General features: G+C 34.6%; 1 protein-coding gene across 7 annotated transcripts in view; it reads left to right on the top strand.

Annotated features, from left to right (window-relative positions):
- LOC141403880 (G-protein coupled receptor Mth2-like) overlaps positions 1–26,923 on the top strand; it is a 536,210-nt gene that overhangs the window by 45,548 nt on the left and 463,739 nt on the right. For 6 of the 7 annotated variants that reach the window (XR_012412913.1, XR_012412912.1, XR_012412914.1 and 3 more), the window contains exons 2-3: positions 23,162–23,848; positions 23,910–24,098. Coding sequence is in view for 4 of the 7 variants with exons in the window: in XM_073986944.1 (XP_073843045.1) it covers positions 23,170–23,848; positions 23,910–24,098 (868 nt within the window). In the remaining 3 variants the exon portion in view is untranslated. Of the gene's footprint in view, positions 1–16,639; positions 16,748–23,161; positions 23,849–23,909; positions 24,099–26,923 lie in introns of those variants that run through there. The other variant, XM_073986946.1, reaches the window with a different exon arrangement.

Raw genomic sequence — 26,923 nt, 5'->3', positions numbered from 1 at the left:
AAATTTTGCCTATTAGGGCAAAGATCATTTTTATACCCTCAGCCTTTAGGCTAAAGAGGGTATATACACTTTGATACGACCAAAAATGTGTCTCATCGAAATAATGGTTTTAGACCCCAAGTATTTTTGTACGATATCCATTTCAGACAATTTTAAGTAGATGTAGCAATGTCTGTCCGTCTTTCTGTCTGGCTGGTGCGCACGATAACTCTCAAACGGATCAATCGATTCGGTTCATATTTTGGGTATCGAAATATTTTGTCTAGATTTGACTTAAGTTCGAAGATGGGCCATATAGGTCCACTCCTTCAGGTACTTCCCCCACAAATGTTCAAAAATTGTCGCAAAACTTGTGCGCACGATAACTCTCGAAGGGAGTAACCGAATTGAACCAAACTTTGCATATGGTAATACTACCCCTAGGCATACATCAGGTTCGAATATGGATTATATCAGTCCACACCTTCAGGTACCTCCCACACAAAATTTGAAATAAGTGCAGTTTAGTGAGACCTCACGAATCGTTATGAATTTTTTGGTAGCAGGGTGTTTGTGCGGCCCCCGTTACGTCATTGTAATCTTTTTCGAGAGCAAGTCCACAGTTCCCGAGATAATGGCGCATAACCTCAAAAAAACGCTGCACTGTGTTGCGAGTTCAAATAAACGGTGACCAAATATAAATGGAGTTGACGTTGTCAGATGAATTTTGGTATAAATACTTATAGTTCACTGACAATGTCGAGAGCAAAAAATTGGGAAGGTCGGTCCATGTTTTGGGATAGTCCCCATGCAACTGTACTTTTTTAATGATTCGGAATTTTGAATATTTTAGCTAAACTTATCAACCAAATTGGTTGAATTTTGAGATGCGGGGTTTCCACTTTACAAAAAACTTTTCCGATACAAATTATGTCCATGTGTCCACGTTTTGATATAGACCCCATATAACGGTACCTCCCGATTTTCGGAATTTTGAAGATTTTACATATGTTTCACGCCCAAATACGCGGAAATTTTGCAGTGAGGGTTCCCAATGGACCAAAAAACTTTTCTGATAAAAATTATGTACATATGTCCACGTTTTCATTTAGCTCCAATAGAACGGTATCGCCTGATTTTCGGTATTTTCAAGGTTTTAGCCACATTAAACAATCAATGTAGCTGATATTTGGTATTTAGTCTTCGCCAGGTCTTGCGAAATATTTTTACAGAGAATTGTTGGTATTGGTTCACGTTTTGATATAACCCCCGTGGAACGGTACCGCTCAATTTTCGGGTTTTTAAGGTTTTAGCCACATTATTCACCCAAAATTACAGAAACTTGGTGTTCAGTCTACATATATTTTTGTGAGTGTATTGAATACATCAAAATTTTGTCTTCAAATAAGAGAATTTTCCTTAAAATTTTTTTGACCGATTAATGGTCAATGAACGGCACATTTTTTGTTAAAAATCGAAATTCTGACTTTGTATTCTTTTCCTTGACGGTGTATTCTTTTTCGGGGACAAGTCCATACTTTTTGAGATAATGGCCCTGGAGCTCCAAAAAATCTGGCGGCACTAACTAAACTTGGTTGTGCCCAACATAACACTCGCGTACATACAGTATCGGCCAAAACTAATGCACCCCCTCAGTAAATTTTTTTGAAATGATAATTTTTTTATGAAAACTAAATTATAAATTTATTTTTTATTTTTCTTTTTATTTATTTATATCTTTATAATTGAAAAATACAAAAATAAGGAGATCAGAATTTAATAAACAAATGTTAATATTCAAAAAACATTTTAGGTCGCAAATATAAGCGGACAAAACTAAAGCACCCCCCCATTTGAGGTACAGCAAAAACTATTGAAATCAATATTTCGTTGCTTATTCTCTATTCTGGATGACACAATCACATCTTTTAGGCATAAAGGATACTAAATTATTAATTACTGCAGGGGAAATAATTGATTTTCGGAAAATTTAGCTTAAATCCTCAAAATACTGAAAATCGGAAGGTACCGTTATATGGAGGCTATACCCAAACGTGGACCCAGGTCCACGATTTTTGGTGGATATGTTTTGTGACCACTAAGAACCCTAAGTACCAAATTACAGCTAATTTAGTAGGAAAATGTGGCTTAAATATCCGAAATACCGAAGATCGGAAGGTACCGCTATAAGGGGGCTATACCAAAACATTAGCCGATATTGTTCATATTCATCCAAAAATGATGCTACAGCATTCACTGGTCAAATACTAAATCCCTTAGGTTTAAAAATTAGCAAAAGAACGAATTGCAAAAGAACGGTAGACGCCGGCTTATTCAGTACATGGATTACGTCCAAATATGGAACTTACATCGTACCACTTCTTAGGGTATCTCCCACACAAAATTTGGAACATGTAAAGTTTAAGGTTTTTTTATACCTTCATTATTTATGCTAACGAGGGTATATGGCGAATAACAAAAATGTTTTGCAATCGATGAATCCGAGTTTCACCCTATCAGAATTCGCGAACTGTTAATATATCCTATAAAGTATGACTACAATTCTTTAAAATGAAGTGTTTTAGGAGGGATCCCATAATGTCGACCATTAAAATTAATTTTCGTGGAAGCTGTGTTGGCATCAATGTAGAAAAATGAGTAAAAATGGGTTGAAGCCAACAAGTTTTTTTAAGTTCCCATACGATTTTTGGCTTAACCTTACATTTTATAGACATATATCCAAAGAAAGAATCATAGAATACTCCATGGACAACAAGATTGTAGTGTATGATTTTTCGATATATCCACTGCATCCACCGAAAATTGATGCTGACATTTTGAAGTCGGAATTTCGGGGTTTTTTGAATTTTTTTAATAATACGGACGCGCAATAAGATAATATTCCAAACTCATAACACGATTATAGAACTCGTGATTTTACATCGTTTGGTGCATATCTCATGAGTGTGCTCCTTACAGCATCCTAGTAATTGGAGTCGAAAAGCCAAAATTTCATGCGTGAATTTTCTTACAAAACATATTTTTTTGCGTGTAAAATTTACAACTGTCATTCAATTTCCTTTGAAACCCGCGTGAATTTAGTTTTTTTACGCGACGGTTCTAATGAAGCCTTCCGCGATAGAGTCCATCTACTAAAACCGCGGATATAGATACCTTGAAAATCGGAAAATCAGCAAAAATATATTTTGACAAATCCGCGTACTAAACCGCGATTTTCTTTAAAATTGTTTACATAAATGGAATCCTTTACTTGCGATTATAATATTTGCGAAAACGCGTGTCATAAAAGAAAAGAGATACGCGAGTAATATGGGTCTTTCACAAAAAATTGAATATGAAGGCACATCCGCGGTTCTTGAAGAATCTAATTAAAATAGTTATATTTTGACGTATTTTTGATAGGCGCTGATGAAACCGGATGCGCATCAAAATCGTATGCACATTGCGCGACTTTTACCAACTTTAAGGTTTTTTGCAGTGTATGATGCAACTGGCGGCACACAATGGCCCCTGAGTGAAACATCGAAATATGCATAAATTTTGAAAGTGATTGATTCGCTGTATCAAAAAACGAATGCGCATCAACCGACTTTAACTAATTCGCGAATAACTGGCTTTTTAATTTTAATATTAATTGAATGATTGTAATTTCAATATTACTCTTAATTTCCTACACATATAAGTTATCACAGTAATCAGTTAAACTCTCGCGATTGTAAACCATATTTTTTGATGAAGTTTTAACTGTATACATTCATTATTCTATGGGATTTTAGCAAAATAGTTGGAGAACTCCCAAATATTTTTTTCGAATTTTTAGAATCAAACCAAAAAAATATTTGCAACAATATTTTCCAACAATAAGTTTTTCTCTTTTGTTGTTGCTATAATATGCAATTTATGTACCCAATCTCCATAAATTTGGTATCATATTTTTCTACGCATTGTCTAGATTCCGCATATATTTTTTAATTTATTTTTTGAGGGTTTGTACGGATTCTGGGAAAGGATAATTTGGATTTACTTCAAAATTTTTTATTATTTGTTGATTTTCCGCGAAAATAATAATAAATTTAATAACTTTTTAAACATCCACGAATAGATATGGAATGCTGTTAACGATTTATGCATACATTTTCTCATAACAACAAAAAAGATATTTTTAAATATTTATACCCTATACCACAATGTGGAAAAGGGTATAATAAGTTTGTTTTCCCAAAAATTCATGTAACGCCGCGAAATATTCGTCGTAGACCCCTCATGTGGTATACCAAACTTCATATCTCGACGAGATAAAGCGATTTAGCGATGTGTGTCCGTCCGTCCGTCCGTCCGTCTGTCCGTCCATTAAAAATTGTAATCAAGCTAGAGGCCGCAATTATGGACCGATTGTCACGAAATTTAGTATGGAGGTCGGGTTTGGACCAGAATAGAACTGATTAGTTTTTGGCGATGATCGTGAAATGTTAAAGGGATGAAATGGACCAAAAACAAAATTTTTGCTCGATTTTGTAGCCGCTCTGTAGGTCGCAATAATAGTCCGATCGGCGCGAAATTTTAAACGTAGTTTTGGTTTGAGATGAAGAAGTAGCGTGCAAGTCAACGGTATGATCGGATAATATTTAGCGGGTTAAATTGATCAAAACTTTTGTGTGAAAATTGGTAAAATTTCTAATGCACATCTTATAACAGCTAGCCCGGAAAGCTAGTGCACAGGGATAGTGGTATAGGGTATCACATGGTCGGCCCCGTCCGACTATAGTCTGTTCTTACTTGTTTTCTTTATATGAGAATAAAAACCGCTATAACTTTTGCGCGCTTTGGCCAATTTCGTGAACGCGAGTAGATTTGAAACCGGATTTTTTCCTTTACCTCTATACAAAAAATCGTAGATGTGCTCGCAAAAAAATTTTTAATTTTTTTCAAATGGAATTGTAAAGGAATTTTGTTATTCGCCATATACACTTTCATACGGGCAAAATGTGCCTCATCGAAATAATCGTTTTAGACCCCAAGTATGTTTGGACGAAATGTGTTTCAGACAATTTGGAGTCGATTTAGCAATGTCCGTCCATCTGTCTTACTGGCTGGCTGGTGCGCACGATAACTCTCGAACGGATGAACCGATTTGATCCAAAATGTGGCTTTCGTAATATTTTGTCCAAGCTTAGTTTAAGTTCGAAGATGGACCATATCGGTCCACTCCTTCAGGTACCTACCCCACAAAAGTTCGAAAATGTTCGGAAAATTTGAGCGCACGATTACTCTTGAAGGAAGTAACCGATTTGGTCCATACTTTGCACATCGTTAAATTTCTACCAAACTGGACGCAGTTTCTACCAATATGGACTCAATCGGTCCACGCCTTCGGGTACCTCCCACACAAAATTTCGGAAAAGTTCAGTTTAAGGCCTGCTCTCGAATCGTTTTGATTTTTTTTGTAACAGCTTGTATTCACGGCCCCCCATACGGCGGTACAAGTTTCATCAGGGGCAAAACCATACTTCCTGAGAAAATAGACTGAAAGGTTCAAAAACTCCTATGACACCGTGTGTAGTGGTTGGAGCGCAATGTAACTCTCGAACGGATCTGCCGATTCGATCGTTGATAATGTTTTGTCCAAACTTAGTTTAAGTTCGAAGATAAGCCATATCGGTCAACTCCTTCTGGTACCTCCCTCACAAAATTTCTAAACATTTCGCTAAAATGGTGCACACGGTAACTCTCGAAGCAGGCAATGAAGAAGGTGGTGCGTCGCTTCTTTTGTTTTTTGTGTATGCGTCCTCTTAGCGAAATGACTATGAAGCATGTTATGTCTCCAATACTAATGCAAACAACGCAATGTGCATTGGTATGGGTTGCCTGCTGCTGCTGTAGAGCAGCATCCGGCAAAAAGGGGCACACGTGCCCTTGATGAGAATAACAACCACCTCTCAGTCTTCGTTTAGAAGTCAATGAAGAAGGTTGTGTTGTCGCTAATTTCAATGATTTTTAATTTTACAATGCAGTAACGCACACGCTGTTTGTAGAGAGAGCGAGAGAGAGTCGTATGCGTGAGGCCGCAAACAATGCGTTTGTGTTAGTGCCGATTCCTGCTGTACAGCAAACACTGTTGTCAGTGCATGGTTTTTCCATTAGTGAGTGGAGAGAGAAGCTCTCTTTGCTTTCTCGCGAGTAAAGAGGTGTCGCATTCTGGTGTAAAGCGTTGGTGCTCAAAATATTTTGTGCATTGGTCTCTCTGAGATACTCTTTCCGTTGCTAATACACGGCAGATAAAAATAAAGAGAAGTTATGTTGTTGTTGTATCCACGTTAACGTATATGGGTGATCTTGGCCGGTGTAAAGTGTAGGGCTACTTTTTCTTTTCGTTAGCAGCACGATACTTCTGGGGCTGGATTCTTGTTCTATGAAAATTTTAAATGAAAAATATGTTCCTTATAATTTTTTTTCATATGACAGTTTCTCCTTTATAAAAGTTATCATTTCACATTTTCATAGAAACAGAATTGAGCCCCTGGTCATACCATGGGTATCCAAGTGGGGATATTGCAGCTGTTTGCATGAAGTGGGCAATACTTTGCCAATGTGCCGATATGTTATCGGCACAAGGAGTGCTTTGATTAAGCAATTGGGGCAGTTGAGTGGAATATACTGTGACTATATGTTGTGATTGCAGCTTACCGATGTTCAACTTCCGCGTTGTGTATGTTCGTACTTTATTTACAACGTTTAATCAGGAACGTACTTTTGCTGCAACAGTCTATGTTTGCTTCCCGTAATGATCACATAGACAAAGAAAAGTATGGCCCCAAAGCTTTCTTTTTTGATCCTAACAGATGTCGCCCAAAGTGATGTTGGGGCTAGTCGTCTGACTCACAAATGGAATAATTCGAATTACAAATGGAATAATTCGAAGTACAAATGGAATAATTCGAATTACATATGGAATTTTCGAATTACAAATAGAAGGTTACGAATTAAAAAATAAATACATTTTTGTGAATTAAATTAAAAGCTAAACAAACAATTCACATCAATCAATTTTGAAGAAAATTTTACGTTTGGTGGTATTGATGGAACATCCAATTTCGCCCTAGTTTATTCATTGCTACTTCAGGAAGAAAATTGAGAAAAAGTCGAAGTGCTACCACCCTAATGTGTATGTATATTGTATTTTTTTATTTTTTTGTAAAAATAAATTGAGAGTGTGTAAAGACTACAGGGCGACACTGTTCTTGTGTGAAATATGTAGTTCATCGCCCTCAGCATTTTCCTCCACAATTTTCATGAAAACTATGACGCACATTTCCAAATGAATAGAGAGAACGGAGATAAAATCAAAAATAGCATCAATTATCTTGTTTTGTATGTTTTTTTTTTGTAGGTACATATATTTTTGTACACTTTTAGTCAGTTTCTGTGCGTTTGGGCTAAGAAGAAGGAACGAGTAGCAAATAATTCTGTAACCAAAACAAATATTTCATTTGTATCGTGTGAATCAGCAAATTTTCGCACAAAAAATCCAATCAAGTAAATAGCATTCGAATTTTGTTTTTAACCTACATACTTCATTTAAGAAGGTATTTATGAAGCAGTGAACAATTTTTAAATTATACCCTCCACCATAAAATATTCTGAAATAAAATGGAAAAGTTAGTATCCATTCCTGTCCACAATTCTAGGTGGGGAAGAAGAAGTTCGACGAGTCAAAAATCAGTAGTGCGATTCTCTAACTCTTTTTTTGAGTTACCGACAATTGTCGGTAAAATTAAAATACTTATAATTTCGGTAAATACCGATGTTTTTCGGTAAGTTAGCGACGAATAAAAAGCAGTCGTAAAGTTCTACCGATAGCAAGAGTGTTGTCAACTTTTATTTGAACTTTTCATTCATAATTTTGCGTTTTAATTTTAACGATTTTTGTCGGTAACTCAAAAAATGTGTTAGATAATCGCACTACATGTCAGAAATGTTTCAAAAAATGTATTCAATAAAGCGGTAGCTTTGTATGGGGACTATGTCGAAGTGTGGACCTACATACATACATATGTTGACAATTTTTGGCGGAGAGTTTTTGTGAAACCTCAAATGTCAAGTTTAATTTTCTTGAGATTTTTTCCCAACAATAAAAATCGTATAACTTCTTAACATGATTGATACTTAAAATTATTGTGTATGGTTTCAATAACACGTATTCAGTAACTAGCTTATTTAACAATTTGAGTTCATTACGTGGTGGAATAAGGTGTAGCGCCAAAAACAGCTGATCATCATACTTGTTGTCAAAATACATTATTGTGAATAAAATCTCATACAAAATGTGAACAAGCAATTCACAGCAATGCATGATGAAATTATAAGGTGGCGTAAAACGGCCAGCTGATTGGTTTCAATCTGTCAAATATTTTGTTATTGTGAATAAATTGTATGAAAACGTAAACAAACATTTTGACATATTGAAGAATTTTCGGCCAAAATAGAGTTGTTGTTGTGCTACTTACGTGACCTGTTAAATAGATCTTGCAGCAATGCATTAAGCCCTAAACACATACAACGTTTGAGTAAAGTTTTGTGTCATTTCTGATAGAAGAATAAAGAAAAATTTAAACTTTGTCCTTTATTCATCTACCAGAAATGGCACAAAACTTTACTCATTTGAAACTTGGCAGCACTTTGTCCTTTATTCATCTACCAGAAATGGCACAAAACTTTACTCAAACGTTGTATGTGTTTAGGGCATTATTGTGACCAAATTTGACGTTTGGTATGATTTGATGTAACACCTTCTTATTCCACCATGGTTCATTATTAAAATATTTACATAAATTTTTTCGACAGTATATTTAATTTGAACTTATTACTAAAACTACAACTAACATACACACTCTAAGCTTTTTGCAACAAGCTCAAATAGATACGTGTGCAAAGAAACACTCAGATCGAGAATTTCTTTGGCACTACCTAAACTCGAGCAATTTCACTTGCAAACAAAACCAAATCTTTCCCACTGCTATGTGTTCGTCGATTCTCGACGAAAAAACACATAACTAATTTGTTGGTATTGCATACTACAGCAATAAACAACATTTCGACGGTGCCCGGTCTCACAATTTGGAGGGTTGGCGTTTTTTTTATTTTTATTTTGTGAACGTCAAGAGTTATTTACATATTTACAATTAACTCATTATCTTGTTGTTCATATGAGTTCATTGCAAAATTAATCAGAATTGTTTATAAGTACATTGAGTCATAACCACAACAAAGAACTATTGTAAACACATTCTGATAAAGTTATTTCCATTGTTGCTTACATGCATTACAGTATCCCACAGAATCGAAAAAGTATATTTTTAATGGGTACTTTACACGATATGTTATTTTACAAATGTGTTGTCACTTTGCATATACGTTTTGTATATAAAAGTGACAACGCATATGTAAAATAAATATCGTGTAAAATACCCATAAGCCTTTCATGGGGAAGAATTTTGGGGACAGTTGGCAACATTGCATTAATAAAAACACATGACCCTTCAAATGAAATAAGTATGTAATAAATTTCATGAGAATGCATTCACATGTGGTATCCCTTGCCAGCAATTGGAAGTGAGTTTTATCTAATTTTATAAATGAGGATCTTTTTGGTGTCTAATTTTCTGTAAAAATGCGACATTTGTCTAATATACAATAACAATTGCATTGTTATCCCATTTGTATCGTATCCAGTCACCATTTAGAAAAGAATACGATAGACAAATAACAACAATAACATATGTATCTAAAAATAAATGTAAGCTATCTCATTTATATCCCAATGAAGGATGGAAATTAGATAGACATATCTATTTTCCATCATTTATTTGGATACAAATTAGACAGCTTACATTTATTTTTAGAATTGTTGTAAGTTGAACAAACTTGTACACAGATGGTTATATACGCCGGTGGTGCAATGGTAAGCATGCTCGCTTTGCAATCTGAATGTCCGGGGTTCGATTGAGGTCAGGCGACATCACATTTTTCAAATGACAAAATTAATATAAGCGACAATTCCTGAAACAATTATAACAAGTAAAAAAGCATTAAGTTCGGCCGGGCCGAACTTTTCATACCCTCCACCATAAAATATTCTGAACTAAAATGGAATAATTAGTTTTCATTCCTGTCCCCAACTTTAAGTGGGTACGTTAAAATGTCAGATAATGTACATAAAATTCTTCATTCGGGAGGCTCTTTTTTATGGTGCCTATATCTAAATATGTATGTTCACAATTTTTGGTGGGCTAGAAATTGGGACGTACCGTTATATAGGTGTTATAATAAAACATGGGCCTATGTTGACAGTTTTTGAGCCTTTACCGTTATATGGGGGCTATACCAAAACGTGGACCTATGTCCACAACTTTTGTTATATAAGTTTATTGACACTTAAGAACCCTACATGTCAAATTATAGCTAAATCGGTCTGAAAATGTAGCTAAAACCGTCAAAATACCGTAAATCGGGGGGTACCGTTATATGGGGGCTATACCAAAACGTGGACCTATGCCCACAACTTTTGTTATATAAGTTTATTGACACTTAAGAACCCTAAATGTATATAAGTTTATTGACACTTAAGAACCCTACATGTCAAATTATAGCTAAATCGGTCTGAAAATGTAACTAAAACCGTCAAAATACCGTAAATCGGGGGTACCGTTATATGGGGGCTGTACCAAAACGTGGACCTATGCCCACAACTTTTGTTATATAAGTTTATTGACACTTAAGAACCCTAAATGTCAAATTATAGCTACATACATCGGTATGAAAATGTAGCTAAAAACGTCAAAATACCGTAAGTCGGGGGGCAACGTTACATGGAGGCTATACCAAAACGTGGACCTATGCCCACAACTTTTGTTATATAAGTTTATTGACACTTAAGAACCCTAAATGTCAAATTATAGCTAGATCGGTCTGAAAATGTAGCTAAAAACGCCAAAATACCTCAAATCGGGGGGTACCGTTATATGGGGGCTATACCAAAACGTGAACCTATGTCCACAACTTTTGTTATATAAGTTTATTGACACTTAAGAACCCTAAATGTCAAATTATAGCTACATCGGTCTGAAAATGTAGCTACAAACGTCAAAATACCGCAAATCGGGGGGTACCGTTATATGGGGGCTATACCAAAACGTGGACCTATGTCCACAAGTTTTGTTATATATGTTTATTGACTCTCAAGAATCGGTTTGAAAATGTCGCTAAAAACGTCAAAATACCGTAAATCGGGGGGTACCGTTATATGGGGGCTATACTTAAACGTGGACCGATATAGCCCATCATCGAACTTGAAAAAAACTTAAAAACGTCAAAATACCGTAAATCGGGGGGTACCGTTATATGGGGGCTATACTTAAACGTGGACCGATATAGCCCATCATCGAACTTGAAAAAAACTTAAAAACGTCAAAATACCGTAAATCGGGGGGTACCGTTATATGGGGGCTATACCAAAACGTGGACCTATGTCCACAAGTTTTGTTATATATGTTTATTGACTCTCAAGAACCCTTAATGTCAAATTATAGCCAAATCGGTTTGAAAATGTCGCTAAAAACGTCAAAATACCGTAAATCGGGGGGTACCGTTATATGGGGGCTATACTTAAACGTGGACCGATATAGCCCATCATCGAAATTGAAAAAAACTTAAAAACGTCAAAATACCGTATGTCGGGGGGTAACGTTACATGGGGGCTATACCAAAACGTGGACCTATGCCCACAACTTTTGTTATATAAGTTTATTGACACTTAAGAACCCTAAATGTCAAATTATAGCTAGATCGGTCTGAAAATGTAGCTAAAAACGCCAAAATACCTCAAATCGGGGGGTACCGTTATATGGGGGCTATACCAAAACGTGGACCTATGTCCACAACTTTTGTTATATAAGTTTATTGACACTTAAGAACCCTAAATGTCAAATTATAGCTACATCGGTCTGAAAATGTAGCTAAAAACGTCAAAATACCGCAAATCGGGGGGTACCGTTATATGGGGGCTATACCAAAACGTGGACCTATGTCCACAAGTTTTGTTATATATGTTTATTGACTCTCAAGAACCCTTAATGTCAAATTATAGCCAAATCGGTTTGAAAATGTCGCTAAAAACGTCAAAATACGGTAAATCGGGGGGTACCGTTATATGGGGGCTATACTTAAACGTGGACCGATATAGCCCATCATCGAACTTGAAAAAAACTTAAAAACGTCAAAATACCGTAAATCGGGGGGTACCGTTATATGGGGGCTATACCAAAACGTGGACCTATGTCCACAAGTTTTGTTATATAAGTTTATTGACACTCAAGAACCCTTAATGTCAAATTATAGCCAAAACGGTCTGAAAATGTAGCTAAAAACTTCAAAATACCGTAAATCGGGGGGTACCGTTATATGGGGGCTACACCAAAACGTGGACCTAGGTCCACAACTTTTGTTATATACGTTTATTGATACTTAAGAACCCTAAATGTCAAATTATAGCTTAATCGGTCTGAAAATGTAGCTAAAAACGTCAAAATATCGTAAATCGGGGGGTACCGTTATATGGGGACTATACCAAAACGTGGACCTAGGTCCACAACTTTTGTTATATAAGTTTATTGATACTTAAGAACCCTAAATGTCAAATTATAGCTAAATCGGTCTGAAAATGTAGCTAAAAACGTCAAAATACCGCAAATCGGGGGGTACCGTTATATGGGGGCTATACCAAAACGTGGACCTATGTCCACAAGTTTTGTTATATATGTATGTTTATTGACTCTCACGAACCCTTAATGTCAAATTATAGCCAAATCAGTTTGAAAATGTCGCTAAAAACGTCAAAATACCGTAAATCGGGGGGTACCGTTATATGGGGGCTATACTTAAACGTGGACCGATATAGCCCATCATCGAGCTTGACCTGCCTGCAAACAAAAGACGCATTTTCCCAAAATTTCAGCGTCCTATCTCCATTTTTGTGGATGCTAGAGTGATTACCACAGACGGACGGACGGACGGACGTGCTCAGATCGACTCAGAATTTTACCCTGATCAAGAATATATATACTTCATAGGGTCGCAAATGAGTATTTCAATGCGTTACAAACGGAAAAACAAACTTAATATACCCTCCATACTATGGTGGAGGGTATAAAAATATAATGAATTAAATTAAATGATAACAAGTAAGAAAAGCGTTAAGTTCGGTCGGGCCGAACTTTTTATACCCTCCACCACAAATTTCAGACCTATACCTAAAAATTTCTGGGGGAAAGTTTTATACGCCTAAAGAAGACTAAATACCAAATTTCAGCCAACTCGGTGTGATAATGAGGCTAAAACGTTCAAAATATCGAAAATCGGGAGATATTGTATTATGGGGGCTATATCAACACGTGGACCTATATAAACATTTTATGGTAGAAATGTTTCTTAGCATCTGGAAACACAAAATACAAAATTACAACCGATGCTTTGGTCAAATGGGTCCAATACATTCAACATATATTAAAATGACGCGTACTTTATAAGGGGCCTTATGTGGGGGCTATACCAAAATGTGGACCTATATAACCCAACTTTGGTAGGAATGTTTTCTGGCCTCTGAAGACACAAAATACCAAATTACAACCAATTTTGTGGTCAAATGGGTCTAATACATTCAAAATATATTAAAATGACGCGTACTTTATATGGGGCCTTATATGGGGGCTATACCAAAACGTGGACCTATATAACCCAACTTTGGTAGGAATATTTTTTGGCCTCTGGAGACACAAAGTACCAAATTACAACCAATTCGGTGGTAAAATGGCCCAAATATCTTAACAATTCCTTAAAACGACGACGCGTCACGCGTCATTTTGTATGGGGGCTATACGAAAGCGTGGACCTACATAGCCCGCTTTCAATACCAAAAGTCCTACATAAATATAACATATTTTCCCAAAATTTCATCAACCTACGTCAATCTGTTCGGACGCTAGAGTGATTTCCACAGACGGACGGACATGGCTACATCGATGTAGAATTGCACGCTGATCAAGAATATATATACTTTGTGGGGTCTACAATGATTATTTCGAGTAGTTACAAGCGTAGTGACAAACTTAATATACCCCCATCCTATGGTGGAGGGTATAAAAACCAAAAAGTCAAAACTAACCCAAACAAAGGATTAACGACACAACAATAAAACAAAACATAAAATAAAAAGGAATTAAATTAAGTTATAATGAAGAAAATAAAATGTTGTTCTTTTTTATTTATTATTTTTATCAAGTTTTTAGCTATATTAATGTTTTATAGTTAAAAAAAATGATTTGTCATTAAAAAAATGTCGACTGGCCTGGGAATCGAACCCGAGCATTCAGATTGCAAAGCGAGCATGCTTACCATTGCTCCACCGATATTATCGTTTTAATAACTTTCTGTAGTGGGATTCTGTAACTTTTTTTTCTACCGAACCGATATTGATAATTAACGAAAATTTTCGGTTGAATTACCGAAAGTGCTATTCTGTAACTCAATGTTATCGATACAAAAATTTTAGCGACGAATATCGGTAGAATGACGGAATTTAAAAGAAGATGCACGTCATTTCAAAATGAAAAGCGTATAAGAAGTATATAAATTATTCTAATTTTTAAACATAATTCAAATTTATAATGAAATTATTTAAATCACTATTGTATATAAAATAAGTATGTTTCAAATTACATGTAGAAAAAATATATTACATATATAGCTAAAACTACGTTTACATACATAGAACTAAATTTATTTCATTTTTTATTTATTCCGGTGGATTGTCAAATCCATTGGATATGCGTATATATTCTCATAACCCGGCAAGTGTAATATTCGACAAATTGGTTGAATTGTTTGAAACAGTAGATTTAAAATTCTAACATTTAATATGTATATTTTGAACAGGAATATTTAAATTGTGCATATTTATCTGTTATATCAGAATTACGCATTATCAGGGAATATGACGACCATGGTGATATTCTTCTTTCTTTTAATGTTGATGCTAATCGAAACCACCAATACATTTTTATATGGGTAGCAACTTTTACGGAATATATCCTTCAAAATATTTTGTCCGTACTGAAAATAGTTATTCTTTTCTAAGAGATTTTTCCCGCAATTCTGAAGGTTTCCAAATGACCCCCAATGTATTCCGTTATTTTATAAAATGTATCCATTTCCAATTTGTCATAAGCTTCCTATTATTTAGATTGAAAGGATGCTCCATATGTCGCAGAATTTTCTTTTTTATGCGTAAAGAAATGTATCTCAGCTTACCTTTTTATTTGCCATGAAATATATTCCAAAATCATTTCTTAAAAATTTGATTTTCATTGATTATTTTGTTTAAAATATGAAAATTCTTCTATGTCGGTAGCCTTAACGACTCCTTTTTTTTCGTCGGTAGCTGACCGATGATTTTCGATAATTACCGACATAAAAATCGGTAGAATTTGTATACAGAATACACTGATACCTCGATTTGCGTTGTTTCGATTTGCGTTAACAAAAAAATAATAGATTTTGTTTCGATTTGCGTTACAGATTCGATTTGCGTTATATAAAAAATAATATATCTGGATTTGAATATCGTGAAGAGGACGTCACACGATAAAACAATCAGAAAAGATTTTTTATTTTACATTGCCTCGGAACATGCATTAATTGGAGGGACAATCAACATCGTCTAATTACCACAGAAAGATATTTTTAAAATTCACTCAAATATCAGAAGCATAGAAACTTATAACCAAAGCAATTGAAATGTTTGTGAACAAGGATTCAGAAAATAGCAGCGGTAATCAAGATAGGCTATGGGAGATGCAATAAATTGTTATAAATATTTTTACCAACAAATTTATTCGACCAAAAATAAAACAGTTTTTCTCAGAGAAATAAAAGTTATAAATCATTCGCACAATATGACGATTTTTTATTATATTTTAGTTAGTTTTTTCGTAAAAAGACTGATTTAGACATACTTTACATAATAATATCATTGATTTAGCATTGGTACAGTTAAATGTTAACAATCAGCTTCGATTGAATTGTTATGCAAAATTTAGAAGAAAAAAATTCTAAAAAACAATTTTGGAACCAATTAACAAATTCTTCACATAAACACGTGGAAACATGTGTTTCGATTTGCGTTGTTTCGCATTGCGTTGAAGGTTGTCGGAACCAATTATTAACGCAAATTGAGGTATTAGTGTAGCACTTACCGACAAATATCGCTAACTATCGACATTTGTCGTTAATTCCATCGGTAGAGAGTTACAGAATCCCACTGCTGAAGTGTCCAATTAGACACTCAAAAAAGTATCTAATGAGTGGAACAGTTCTTCCCGAGAGCTTTATCTTTTTGGATAAGAATGCGACTATCGCATTCGTTTGTGCAATCTAATTGAAGTGACTCATTGGACAATAAACAGATAGCAAATGTTGGCAGGGATGTAATCAACTTATATATGTATGTACATGCATGTGTGTATGTATCTGCTTTCCTTTATGAATTCATTTCTCGCAAATAGCGACGGCATTGTTTGCGATTTAACTCAGTCTAATATTGCACAGTTCCAACTACAGTTGTATTTTATAAAACTCCAAATTTTTGCTCGTATATGGGCTAACAAATCTAGAAAAGCTGTATAGCAAAATATTTAAGGTATGTCCGCCCCTGGCTACGTCGGTGTGTACGAAATCTACAGATTGGATATTTGGCTGGTAAATGGACATTGATGGCCCGTGTGAGATAGACTTAACACTAAAGCCACACGTTGAAACTTTTTGCAAAACATTTGATTAATTCTTGTTTTCAATGAAACATTTTCTACGATGACTGGAGTTTAGTAATAATTTGAACAAATTTGAATTCAATTCGCCTTAAACGGGGTACACACGATCAGTTTTGACTGTGGATATTTCGGAAATATCGCACCTGTTCAACAAAAGCGTAGCAACTCAAAATTTTGGGATTTTCACTTTTTATCAAAAAACGATGCAGAATAATCAAGTCCGTCCACTGTAAAAATTTCCCATTGCTTTGTATACTCTTTCGCAGGAAAAGTACCGTTAATTCACTCTTCATGTCCTAAAGTAACTACTTTTGTATCAACAAAAGAGAAGTATTTTTAGTTGCGCCCACGTGTTTCAGGTTGTTTGATCACTGTTTTATCAACAAAAGGGTAGCATTTCGAGTTGCTCCTCTTTTTATGTTACAACAGTAACAAGAAGTGTGTTAGCATAAATTTTGTGTTGTTATTAAGTGAATCAAAGCAAAGTAAAGATGAAATTACTGTCTTTTATAACTAGATCAGACCAAAAAAGAATATTTAGTTCTTTCACAGCAACAAATTAAAAAATAAAAGTCCGTGTTTATTTTTTACATTGTGATCGCGGATTAGAAAGTTAAAATATTTCGGTTGTAATTGTTTGCTGACATGACGTGTCCAAACCTAGAACATTATTCAGTTTATCTTCAACTGGAGGATAATCACAGTACACATTGCTATTCAAATATCGATAGCAGGCCTATTCAGCGATGATTCGGAAGACGATTTTGATCCATATGCAGTTACTGCAAGCAGTTCATCGGAATTAGAAGTAGAAGCAGTTGGCAGCAAAAGAAAAGCTTCCAGATATAAATCGCAAAGTCAAAAACAAAAACCACAAAACATGTTAAGGAACTCTGGACATGCAAATTAAGCCAAAATACAGGTACTGTAGCACTCAAGACATTCGCGGATTAAATAACGCATATTATTTGGAGATAAATTCAAAATCCATAAGGGTATGCAAAAAATTTTTTAAATCAACGCTTAACATAAATGACAGAGTCATATCCACTGCTTTAAAAAAAAGAGCGAAGAAGGCTTTGTAGAAATCGACATGCGAGGAAGACATAGCAATCATGCGAAAGTAAGCCTTGAAGTTAAGAACAGTGTAAGGGAATTCATTAAAAATATACCAAAAGTTGAGTCCCATTATTTACGTGCCAGAACAACCCGCGAATATATCGAAAGTGGAAAAAGTATTGGAGACATATACATGGACTACAAAGAACACTGTAACACAGAGAATTTAGTCCCTGCAAGTAGAATTATGTTTTACAGAATATTTAAGGAAGAGTTCAACAAGATCAATGTGATCATTGTGAGTCTTTTTTAAATTCTGATGAAAATGATTTTAATGATTTAAATGAGGTTTACACATTACATCTAGAAGAAAAAGAACTATGTAGAAAAGAAAAGGACCTCGACAAGGAAAAATTCTGCACAACTGTACATATGTGATCTGCAGGCAGTTCTTCCCTTACCAAAAGGGTTTTCTTCCAGTTTTTATTATAAAAGCAAAATAAACTGCTATAATTTAACTGTTTCTGACCTCAAAGCTAAAAATGTTGACTGCTTCTTTTGGACCGAAGCTGAAGGAAAGCGTGGGTCTAATGAAATCGGAACATGTGTTCTTTTGTATATAAAAAATCTTGTGGAAAAATCGGAAAATGCTCAAGAGTTAGATCTCATTTTTTATTCCGACAACTGCTGTGGGCAGCCAAAAAATAAATATTTGATCTCAATGTACTTTTATGCAATTCAAAAGTATAATTTACGAAGCATAACCCATAAGTATTTGATTAAAGGCCACTCTCAAAACGAAGGCGATAATGTCCACAGCGTAATAGAAAAGCAAGTGAAAAGGCACATAGGAAGTAAACCGATATACACCCCTGACCAATATATCACTTTAATATCAACCGCTAAAAAGACCGGAGTACTATACCGAGTTCATGAATTAGTACATGAGGAATTTTACGATTTTAAGTCCCTACAAGAAGAATGGGGTCGGAATTTCAGTATAAATGAATCCGACGAAAAAGTCAACTGGGGTAATATTAAGGTACTACGAGTAGAAAAGGAAAATACGTCTTCATTTCTCTACAAAACTTCTTATAAAAATCAAGACTTTTTAAAAGTGTTTGTAGAAAAAAACAATAACGACATAAAGCCTACTACATATTGGAAGAGTTACAAGTAAGTTTTTACTTTTTAGTGTATCTTTATTAGGGTGGGGCGATTTGAACACAATCGACAATTTTCGATCCCACATACAGGCACAAGTTGTAGCCCAGACAATAATTAAACACTCTCTAGTACATCGCAAAAACATTGGAACACTTCTTTAGGCAGTTTTGACCTTGAGACAGTGCACATTTTTCGGAAAATGTCGATAAATGTACTGAGCTACAATCGATATTTTCCGAAAAATGTGCACTGTCTCGAGACCAAAATGTGTTTGTGATGTACTAGAGAGTTCTTAATTATTGTCTGGGCTACAATTTGTGCCTGTGTGTGGGATCGAAAATCTCAATGTTATATGCCAAAAAATCCGAAAAAATAACTGGATTAAAAAAAATTATTACATTTTTTTCCTTCCATACAAATCTCCCCGGCCTAATAATTAGTCCTTACAACATGCCCCGTTTGAATTTATTTCAGATTATGTCCTGCTTATATGGGTATGCTACTGATATCAGGTATTAAAAAACGAGACATAAGAGACTTAATTGAAAAAAATTATTCCAAAGAAATACTACGAAACGTATTATAAATACCTGATAGATAACTATACCTAATATATTTAACTATTATTTACATATGTTTGTGTTCAAATCAACGTATGAATAAAAGTTGCTTTAATTTTTTATTATATTTTTTTATCGTGTTATTAATCGCAGCAGATAATTTCAGTTAAATGGGCCCAAGTCGAAACACTACGAGAATATTTTCAGTTAAACGGGCACAAGTCGAAATAATACCTCCACTAAAACAAACTTTTTTTCAACAAAAGGGTAGTAACTCGGAAATTGGTTATATTTCTACAAATACTTAACGACATAAAACAAAATCAAGTTTTGTAATATAGTTAACAATATATCTTTACGATGACATGGTTATTTTTCATAGTATACCTTTAACCATAACATAAACAGTTTTTTGTCTCTACTGAAAAATTTCGAATTTGCTACCCTTTTGTTGAACAGGTGCGATATGTATTTTGATAAATTAATGAATATCAGTGTTTTTTGAACACAAAACGATTGGGGACACGGCACGGTAATGACGTCTAGCATATAAATGTTTTACATATAAATATGTAAAACATTTTATTTTGATTTTCGGACCTCGTTAAAGGAAATTTTGTTTTACTTATTCCGTTTCTAAAATTTTTTTTTCACTATTTTTAACCCCAAATGCCGAATACACAGAAATCAGTCTTTTCAGTCACCCATTTGCAGGTATTTCGTGAAATTTTGAAATATTACAAAAATAAAATCTATGGAAAAGCAACTATATTTAACATACATATTTTTACATACAAGCTATATTCCTTTCCGTGCAAGAATTTTCAAGTTTCGCTCAAAAAGCGGTACAATTGATGTGAAAGCAGTTGAGTTCTAAAGTGTCATATAGAAATACTAAACCGACCATGATGAAATTATAAGGTGACGTAAAACGTCAGCGTCGTGGTTTCAATCAAATTAAAATATTTGTTATTGTGAATAAATTGTATGAAAATTAAAAAAAAAAAACATTTTGATATCTTGAAGAATTTTCGGCCAAAAAAGAGTTGTTGTTTTGCTACTTACGTGATTTGGTAAATAGATCTTGAAACCGACTGTACTTATTTATAAATCATTGGCTGACTTAAGAAACGTCAGTTAGAGTTGTATAGTTCACGAACTAGTTCAATTGAACGATTCATTGAAAAGAGCGTACGAACTAGATCAGTTGATATAGTTCATTATAGTTCACTGAGCACTGACCGAAAGATAAAAGTACGATCAACGAAGGAACGGTTAAACAACGAACGATTCAGTAAATCATTCACGTATCAAAATGTGACGACGTCGTCAGAGTTAACTGATGCCTTTGTAAAGGTAATAGTTTACTTTACATTTTGTATTGTACACACACAAATTTATTCATCGTAGTTTTGTAATTTTAACATTTTTAAACTTTAATAATTGCAAATTTAAAGTTTAAAAAATTCCAATTTTGTTTTTTTTTAATCTTAAAAATATTCTTATGATGTATGTCAGACGTGACCAAAAAGAGCGAGCAACATTTTTGCGAATGTATGGGTAATATTACACTGACAAAACGAATTTTCATTTTCATGCATGTATGTATTTTTTAATTGGAAAATAGTATGTATAAAAATATCTATGAAATGATAACTAAGAAAATAAAAAAGCAAGTTAAATAAAACACTGTAATAATCAATTCAGAAAATGACAAAGGACAACATAAAAAATATTTTGAACTTTGCGAGAATTTGATCAACATCTTTGAGGAAACAACCATCTTCAAAAGGTTTGCCAATTCTAGAGCAATTTTAAATGAAGCCTTGTTAACGGAATTATCGTACTTAGCTTCGCACTGAATAATATTAAAAATTAAATTATGAATTAGATTATATTATATTATAATGACGCTTTAAAGAATATGCAGATACAGTTTTTAATGTTTTATTACTTACAAGACATTCTGCATCACTGAAAATGTCGATGCAAAACAAAAATTCATCTTCCCATTCTTGCCTCCACATATTTTGTATACAACCCCAAAGCTTCTCAGTGTATCAACAGTTATAAAAACAAGCGACATCAACCTGCTTGCTTGACATTCAGCACAAAACTAAAGCGAGAAATCAAAACATTTATTCTCTTTGTTATGTTCGTCGCCTGCATTTGGGTCGTGTGTGTAAATTGCCGAACAACATCGGCACCGCTGTGCCAAATGTGAACATGTATGTTATAAAGCAGCGATAGCCAACCTCTACGAATGCTCACAGACACGAGTGTGCGTTAATTCAGCCAAGATTAGGGGTGAGCACGGCTGTGTGCTAGCACACAGGCAAATTGTTAAAATATACACTTAGTTTTTTATGAACCAAGAACAATTAAAAGTTTATGAATTTTTTTATTTATATTTCTTAATAATTTGCATCGTGGACGATTTTAGACAACATTAATGTTAAAAAAAATTTAAATAAATAATGAAACATTAAGAAAAATTAAATATTAATTCTCCCTTAAATTTGCCTCTCTTTCGATTTTGCTCGGCTGTGGCCAAGATCATCCATATACGTCAGAGCTGAGCAAAATCGAGAGAGCGGCAAATTTAAGAGAGAATTAATTTTTAATTTTTCTTTATGTTTCATGACTTATTTCAACATTTTTTAAACGTTAATGTTGTCTAAAATCGTCCACAATGCAAATTATTAAAAAATATAAATAAAAATTGCATAAACTTTTAATTGTTTACGGTTCGCAAAAAACTAAGAGTACGTTTTCTCAATTTGACTGTGTGCTAGCACACAGGCGTGCTCACCCCTAATATACGTTAACGTATGTGAGAATAACAATCAGTCGTCGTTGAGCAGCCGATAAGTAAACATGTGCATGGATATACGCATAATTTTAGTGGGGACACTGAACAAAACCGCACACACCCGCCACATGTTTACTGGTCACAGGTCTAGCAACCACTGAATGCTGATACAAACTTTCTTGTGATTCTCTCACTACTTTACTCTCTTTTTTACTTTGAGCATCAATGCGTTAATTCATTGCTAAAATTGAAAATCATAAAAACAACCCAGCAAACCAAATGTCGGATGTCCGACACATCTGAACAAATTCGGAAGCAAAATCGTTCAGATTCTTCTATACGATTTTTCGTAGGGGCATTCGATCCGATTTCGGAGAGAACGTCGAACGTAAACATTCCTTCGAACATACCAATGTTTTTCTTCCGATTTTGGTACGAATTCGGATCGATATGTCGGAAACAAATTTCCCTTCCCACAAAAACTGCCTTTTGTATATATCTAACAGCAAGGGCTTGGTTTCATTTTTGTTTGTTGTCGGAAAACAAAATGGTTGCTTATAAAATTCGCATATACAATTTTTAAATTTTTAAATGCAACATATAATAGTTCAAGTTTACATTGTTCTACTATGTATATCTACAAAATAATAAACAAAACTTATAATAATTTATTCTTAATTTTTCAGATCTACTAATGGCGGAAATCAGAAGTTTTATATTTCATGGTATCATTTGCGCCGCAATTGTTGCGGCGCAGGGTAGTCCACTTTCATTTGTTATGTCAAAAACAGCAACATGTGATTTCGAAGATACAGTCGATTTAACGAATGCGCGAAAATCTACTAATGGCTCATATATTTATGAAAATCTAATAATACCGCGAGATCAAGTGACCATATATGATTATATAGAAATTATAGACCGTCAACGTATACCATATCCACCACATCCACGCGCATGTATTTGCAATAATAGAATTTGTTTAAAATTCTGCTGTCATCCAACAAAAGAAATACTCAACTCTAATGGTGAATGTCTTCCAATACCACATGAAATAAAAAATCCTTTGTATGTGACTGTAACATCCAATAATGGTAGAACACTAAGTCGTCTTAATGCAATCCATGATTTTACAAAACTGCAAGGACTTCCATGTCCCTATCCTTACCCCTTGATGCCGGAAACATATAAAGAAGATGAATGGCATATTTCAGAAAATGGTATGCTTGCATTGCAACGTTATGACATACTTGTTTCGAAAAGGGAATATTGCTTGGCTCCGTTACAGAAGGCAGATGGTGAATGGACATTGGCGGCAATGACATGTCCCGTACCCAATGTTATGTCAACAACAACGCGGATTTCTAATATTGGTAAGTGGTATTTAAAAGAAAATTAATATTAAATATATAATAATAATGTTTGGTTTTTTAGGAGCTGTTATTTCAACTTTATTCACGATTTTGACAGTCATTGTGTATCTTGCAATACCCGAATTAAGAAGGAACATCTATGGCATGTTCATTATCAGCTGTTTATTATCATTGATTATTGCCAATTCAGTATTGGCAACAGTTTCATTGTCTGAAATAACATTTCCCCAACTTACATGCAGTTTTATTGGTAAGTATACTTTTTTTGTATGTAACTGTATTTAAACAGTGTCCCACAAATGTCTTCGTACTCCTCGCATAACGGTTAAACATCTTTCATAAAATTAAAAAAAGTTGAAGCAGTTATGTGAGACATGTAGTAACGACAATTCCGCGTAGCTACTTACTTTTGGTGGTTACTAAAATCGGCAAAAATAACAAAAGGTTAAACATATATAAAGTATATCATTTAACTAATAAGAATCTTCAACAACCAGAATATCATTCTACATTCTAATTAAAATTTAACAAGTAAAAAAGTATCAGTCGACTTTGCCGACAGAGATATACCCTCAGCCTGCATGGATTGAAGTAGTTTTTTTGCAAAAGCACTTAGTATTTAGGGGGTTCTCAAAATTTTGAGCGTAAGGGGCGACAAAAATATGGATAGGATTAAACCTCAAAAATTTGCGGGGATATCGATAGATAGGTTTTTTTTAACATACTGAAGGATCATCGAACAGACCCTTAACCACACGAAAATGTTGAACATTTGTGTGGGTGGTACCCCAAGGATTGGGCAGATAGGGACCAAATTTGAAGATAAAATAAGCTTCGACAATATTTAGAGATCCACAGTTTGGACCAAATCGGTTGCTACGACTATGAGGTATCGCTCGTACCATTTTAGCGAATATTTTCGAACTTTTTCTAATATTCGAAAATTTTACTGATCGCTACCAATATGATGATTTCATCCCGGCGAAGGGAATAATCAATTGGCTTTTCAGTTTTTAAAATGATGCCTTTTTAGCGAAAAACCGAACTCTTTAAGTGTCTAATTAATACGTGCTGACATGTTGCAGAATATGTTGATTTTGGTGTTTCTTTGGAAAAGCCGAAAAGTGAGTGTGATTCTCATTCATATGGGAATACTAGACACTTAAAGGCATCATTTCAAAAACTGAGAAGCCAATTGATAGTTCCCTTCGCCGGGATGAAATCATGATATTGGTAGCGATCAGTAAAATTTTGCAACACTGTCAGTTCGTTTTGAAAAACATTACTCTCTGTAATAGAGGGTAATAAATGAAGAAGAGCCAATGGAGGAATACTCCACTCAAGCAATCGAATGAGATTGAATCTTCAACAATAAACAAAACAAACAAAATCACAAAAATATATGAAGACTGAACACCAAATTTCTGTAATTATGGTTGGATAATGTGGCTAAAACCTTAAAAACCCGAAAATTGAGCGGTACTGTTCCACGGGGGTTATATCAAAACGTGAACCAATACCAACAATTCTCTGTAAAAATATTTCGCAAGACCTGGCTAAGACTGAATACCAAATATCAGCTACATTGGTTGTTTAATGTGGCTAAAACCTTAAAAATACCGAAAATCGGGCGATACCGTTCTATTGGAATTATATCAAAACGTGGACCTATGTGCATATTTTTTTTTTGGTCGGCGTATTTGGGCGTGAAACATATGCAACATTTTCAAAATTCTGAAAATCGGGAGGTACCGTTATATGGGGTCTATAACAAAACATGGACCTATGTCCATAATTTTTATCGGAAACGTTTTTTGTAAAGTAAAAACCCCGCATCTCAAAATTCAACCAATTTGGTTGATAAGTTTAGCTAAAATATTCAAAATACCGAAACATTAAGAAGAACCGTTGCATAGGGACTATCCCAAAACGTGGACCGACCTTACCAATTTTTTGCTCTCGACATTGTCAGTGAACTATAAGTATTTATACCCAAATTCATCTGACAACTCGCGACATAGTGCAGTTTTTTGAGGTTATGCGCCATTATCTCGGGAACTATGGACTTGCCCTCGAAAAAAATTACAATGACGTAACGGGGGTCGCACGAACATCATGTTACAAAAAATTTCATAACGATTCGTGAGGTGTCACTAAACTGCACTTATTTCAAATTTTGTGTGGGAGGTACCTGAAGGAGTGGACCGATATAATCCATATTCGAACCTGATGTATGCCTAGAGGTAGTATTACCATATGCAAAGTTTGGTTCAATTCGGTTACTCCCTTCGAGAGTTATCGTGCGCACAAGTTTTGTGACAATTTTTGATCATTTGTTGGGGAGCTACCTGAAGGAGTGAACCTATATGGCCCATCTTCGAACTTAAATCAAATCTGGACAAAATATTTCGATACCCAAAATTTGAACCGAATCGATTGATCCGTTCGAAAGTTATCGTGCGCACCAGCCAGACAGACGGACGGACATTGCTGGATCGACTCAAAATTGTCTGAAACGGAAATCGTATAAACATACTTGGGGTCATATTGTATTTGATTTTTTCGACCTTCTATTTGGTATTAAATATGAATAATTTTCTCAAGCTCGAGGTCATTTGTTTAAAATCTTTCTTTATTTATCGATATTTCGCAATCATTTAGATTGCATCTTCATCTAGTAAAAATACCTGTGATTATTAATTATTGTGTATTTATTCAACCATTGTAGAATATCCTGAAGATGCAATCTAAATGATTGCGAAATATCGATAAATAAAGAAAGATTTTGAACAAATGACCTCGAGCTTGAGAAAATTATTCATATTTCATACTTGGGGTCTAAAACAGTGTCAGGCGATTAGGCGCCCGTGTTGCTCTCTCCACACACACAATTCAACCCATTGAAAAAGCATGCACTCACACAATGACGCCCCGTAAAGTATGCAATAGAAAAGTATGGTGCCTGACGCTGATTTAAAACCATTATTTCGATGAGGCACATTTTTGGTCGTATTAAAGCACTGATGGGCAGAAATGCTCTGCCTCACACACAAAAGTGTAAAAAATACATGAGTC

Source organism: Musca autumnalis, unplaced genomic scaffold (assembly GCF_047663935.1).
Source record: "Musca autumnalis isolate F117 unplaced genomic scaffold, ASM4766393v1 scaffold_4, whole genome shotgun sequence".
NCBI classification, from domain to species: Eukaryota; Metazoa; Arthropoda; class Insecta; order Diptera; family Muscidae; genus Musca; species Musca autumnalis.
This window is presented reverse-complemented; position numbering and strand designations above follow the sequence as displayed.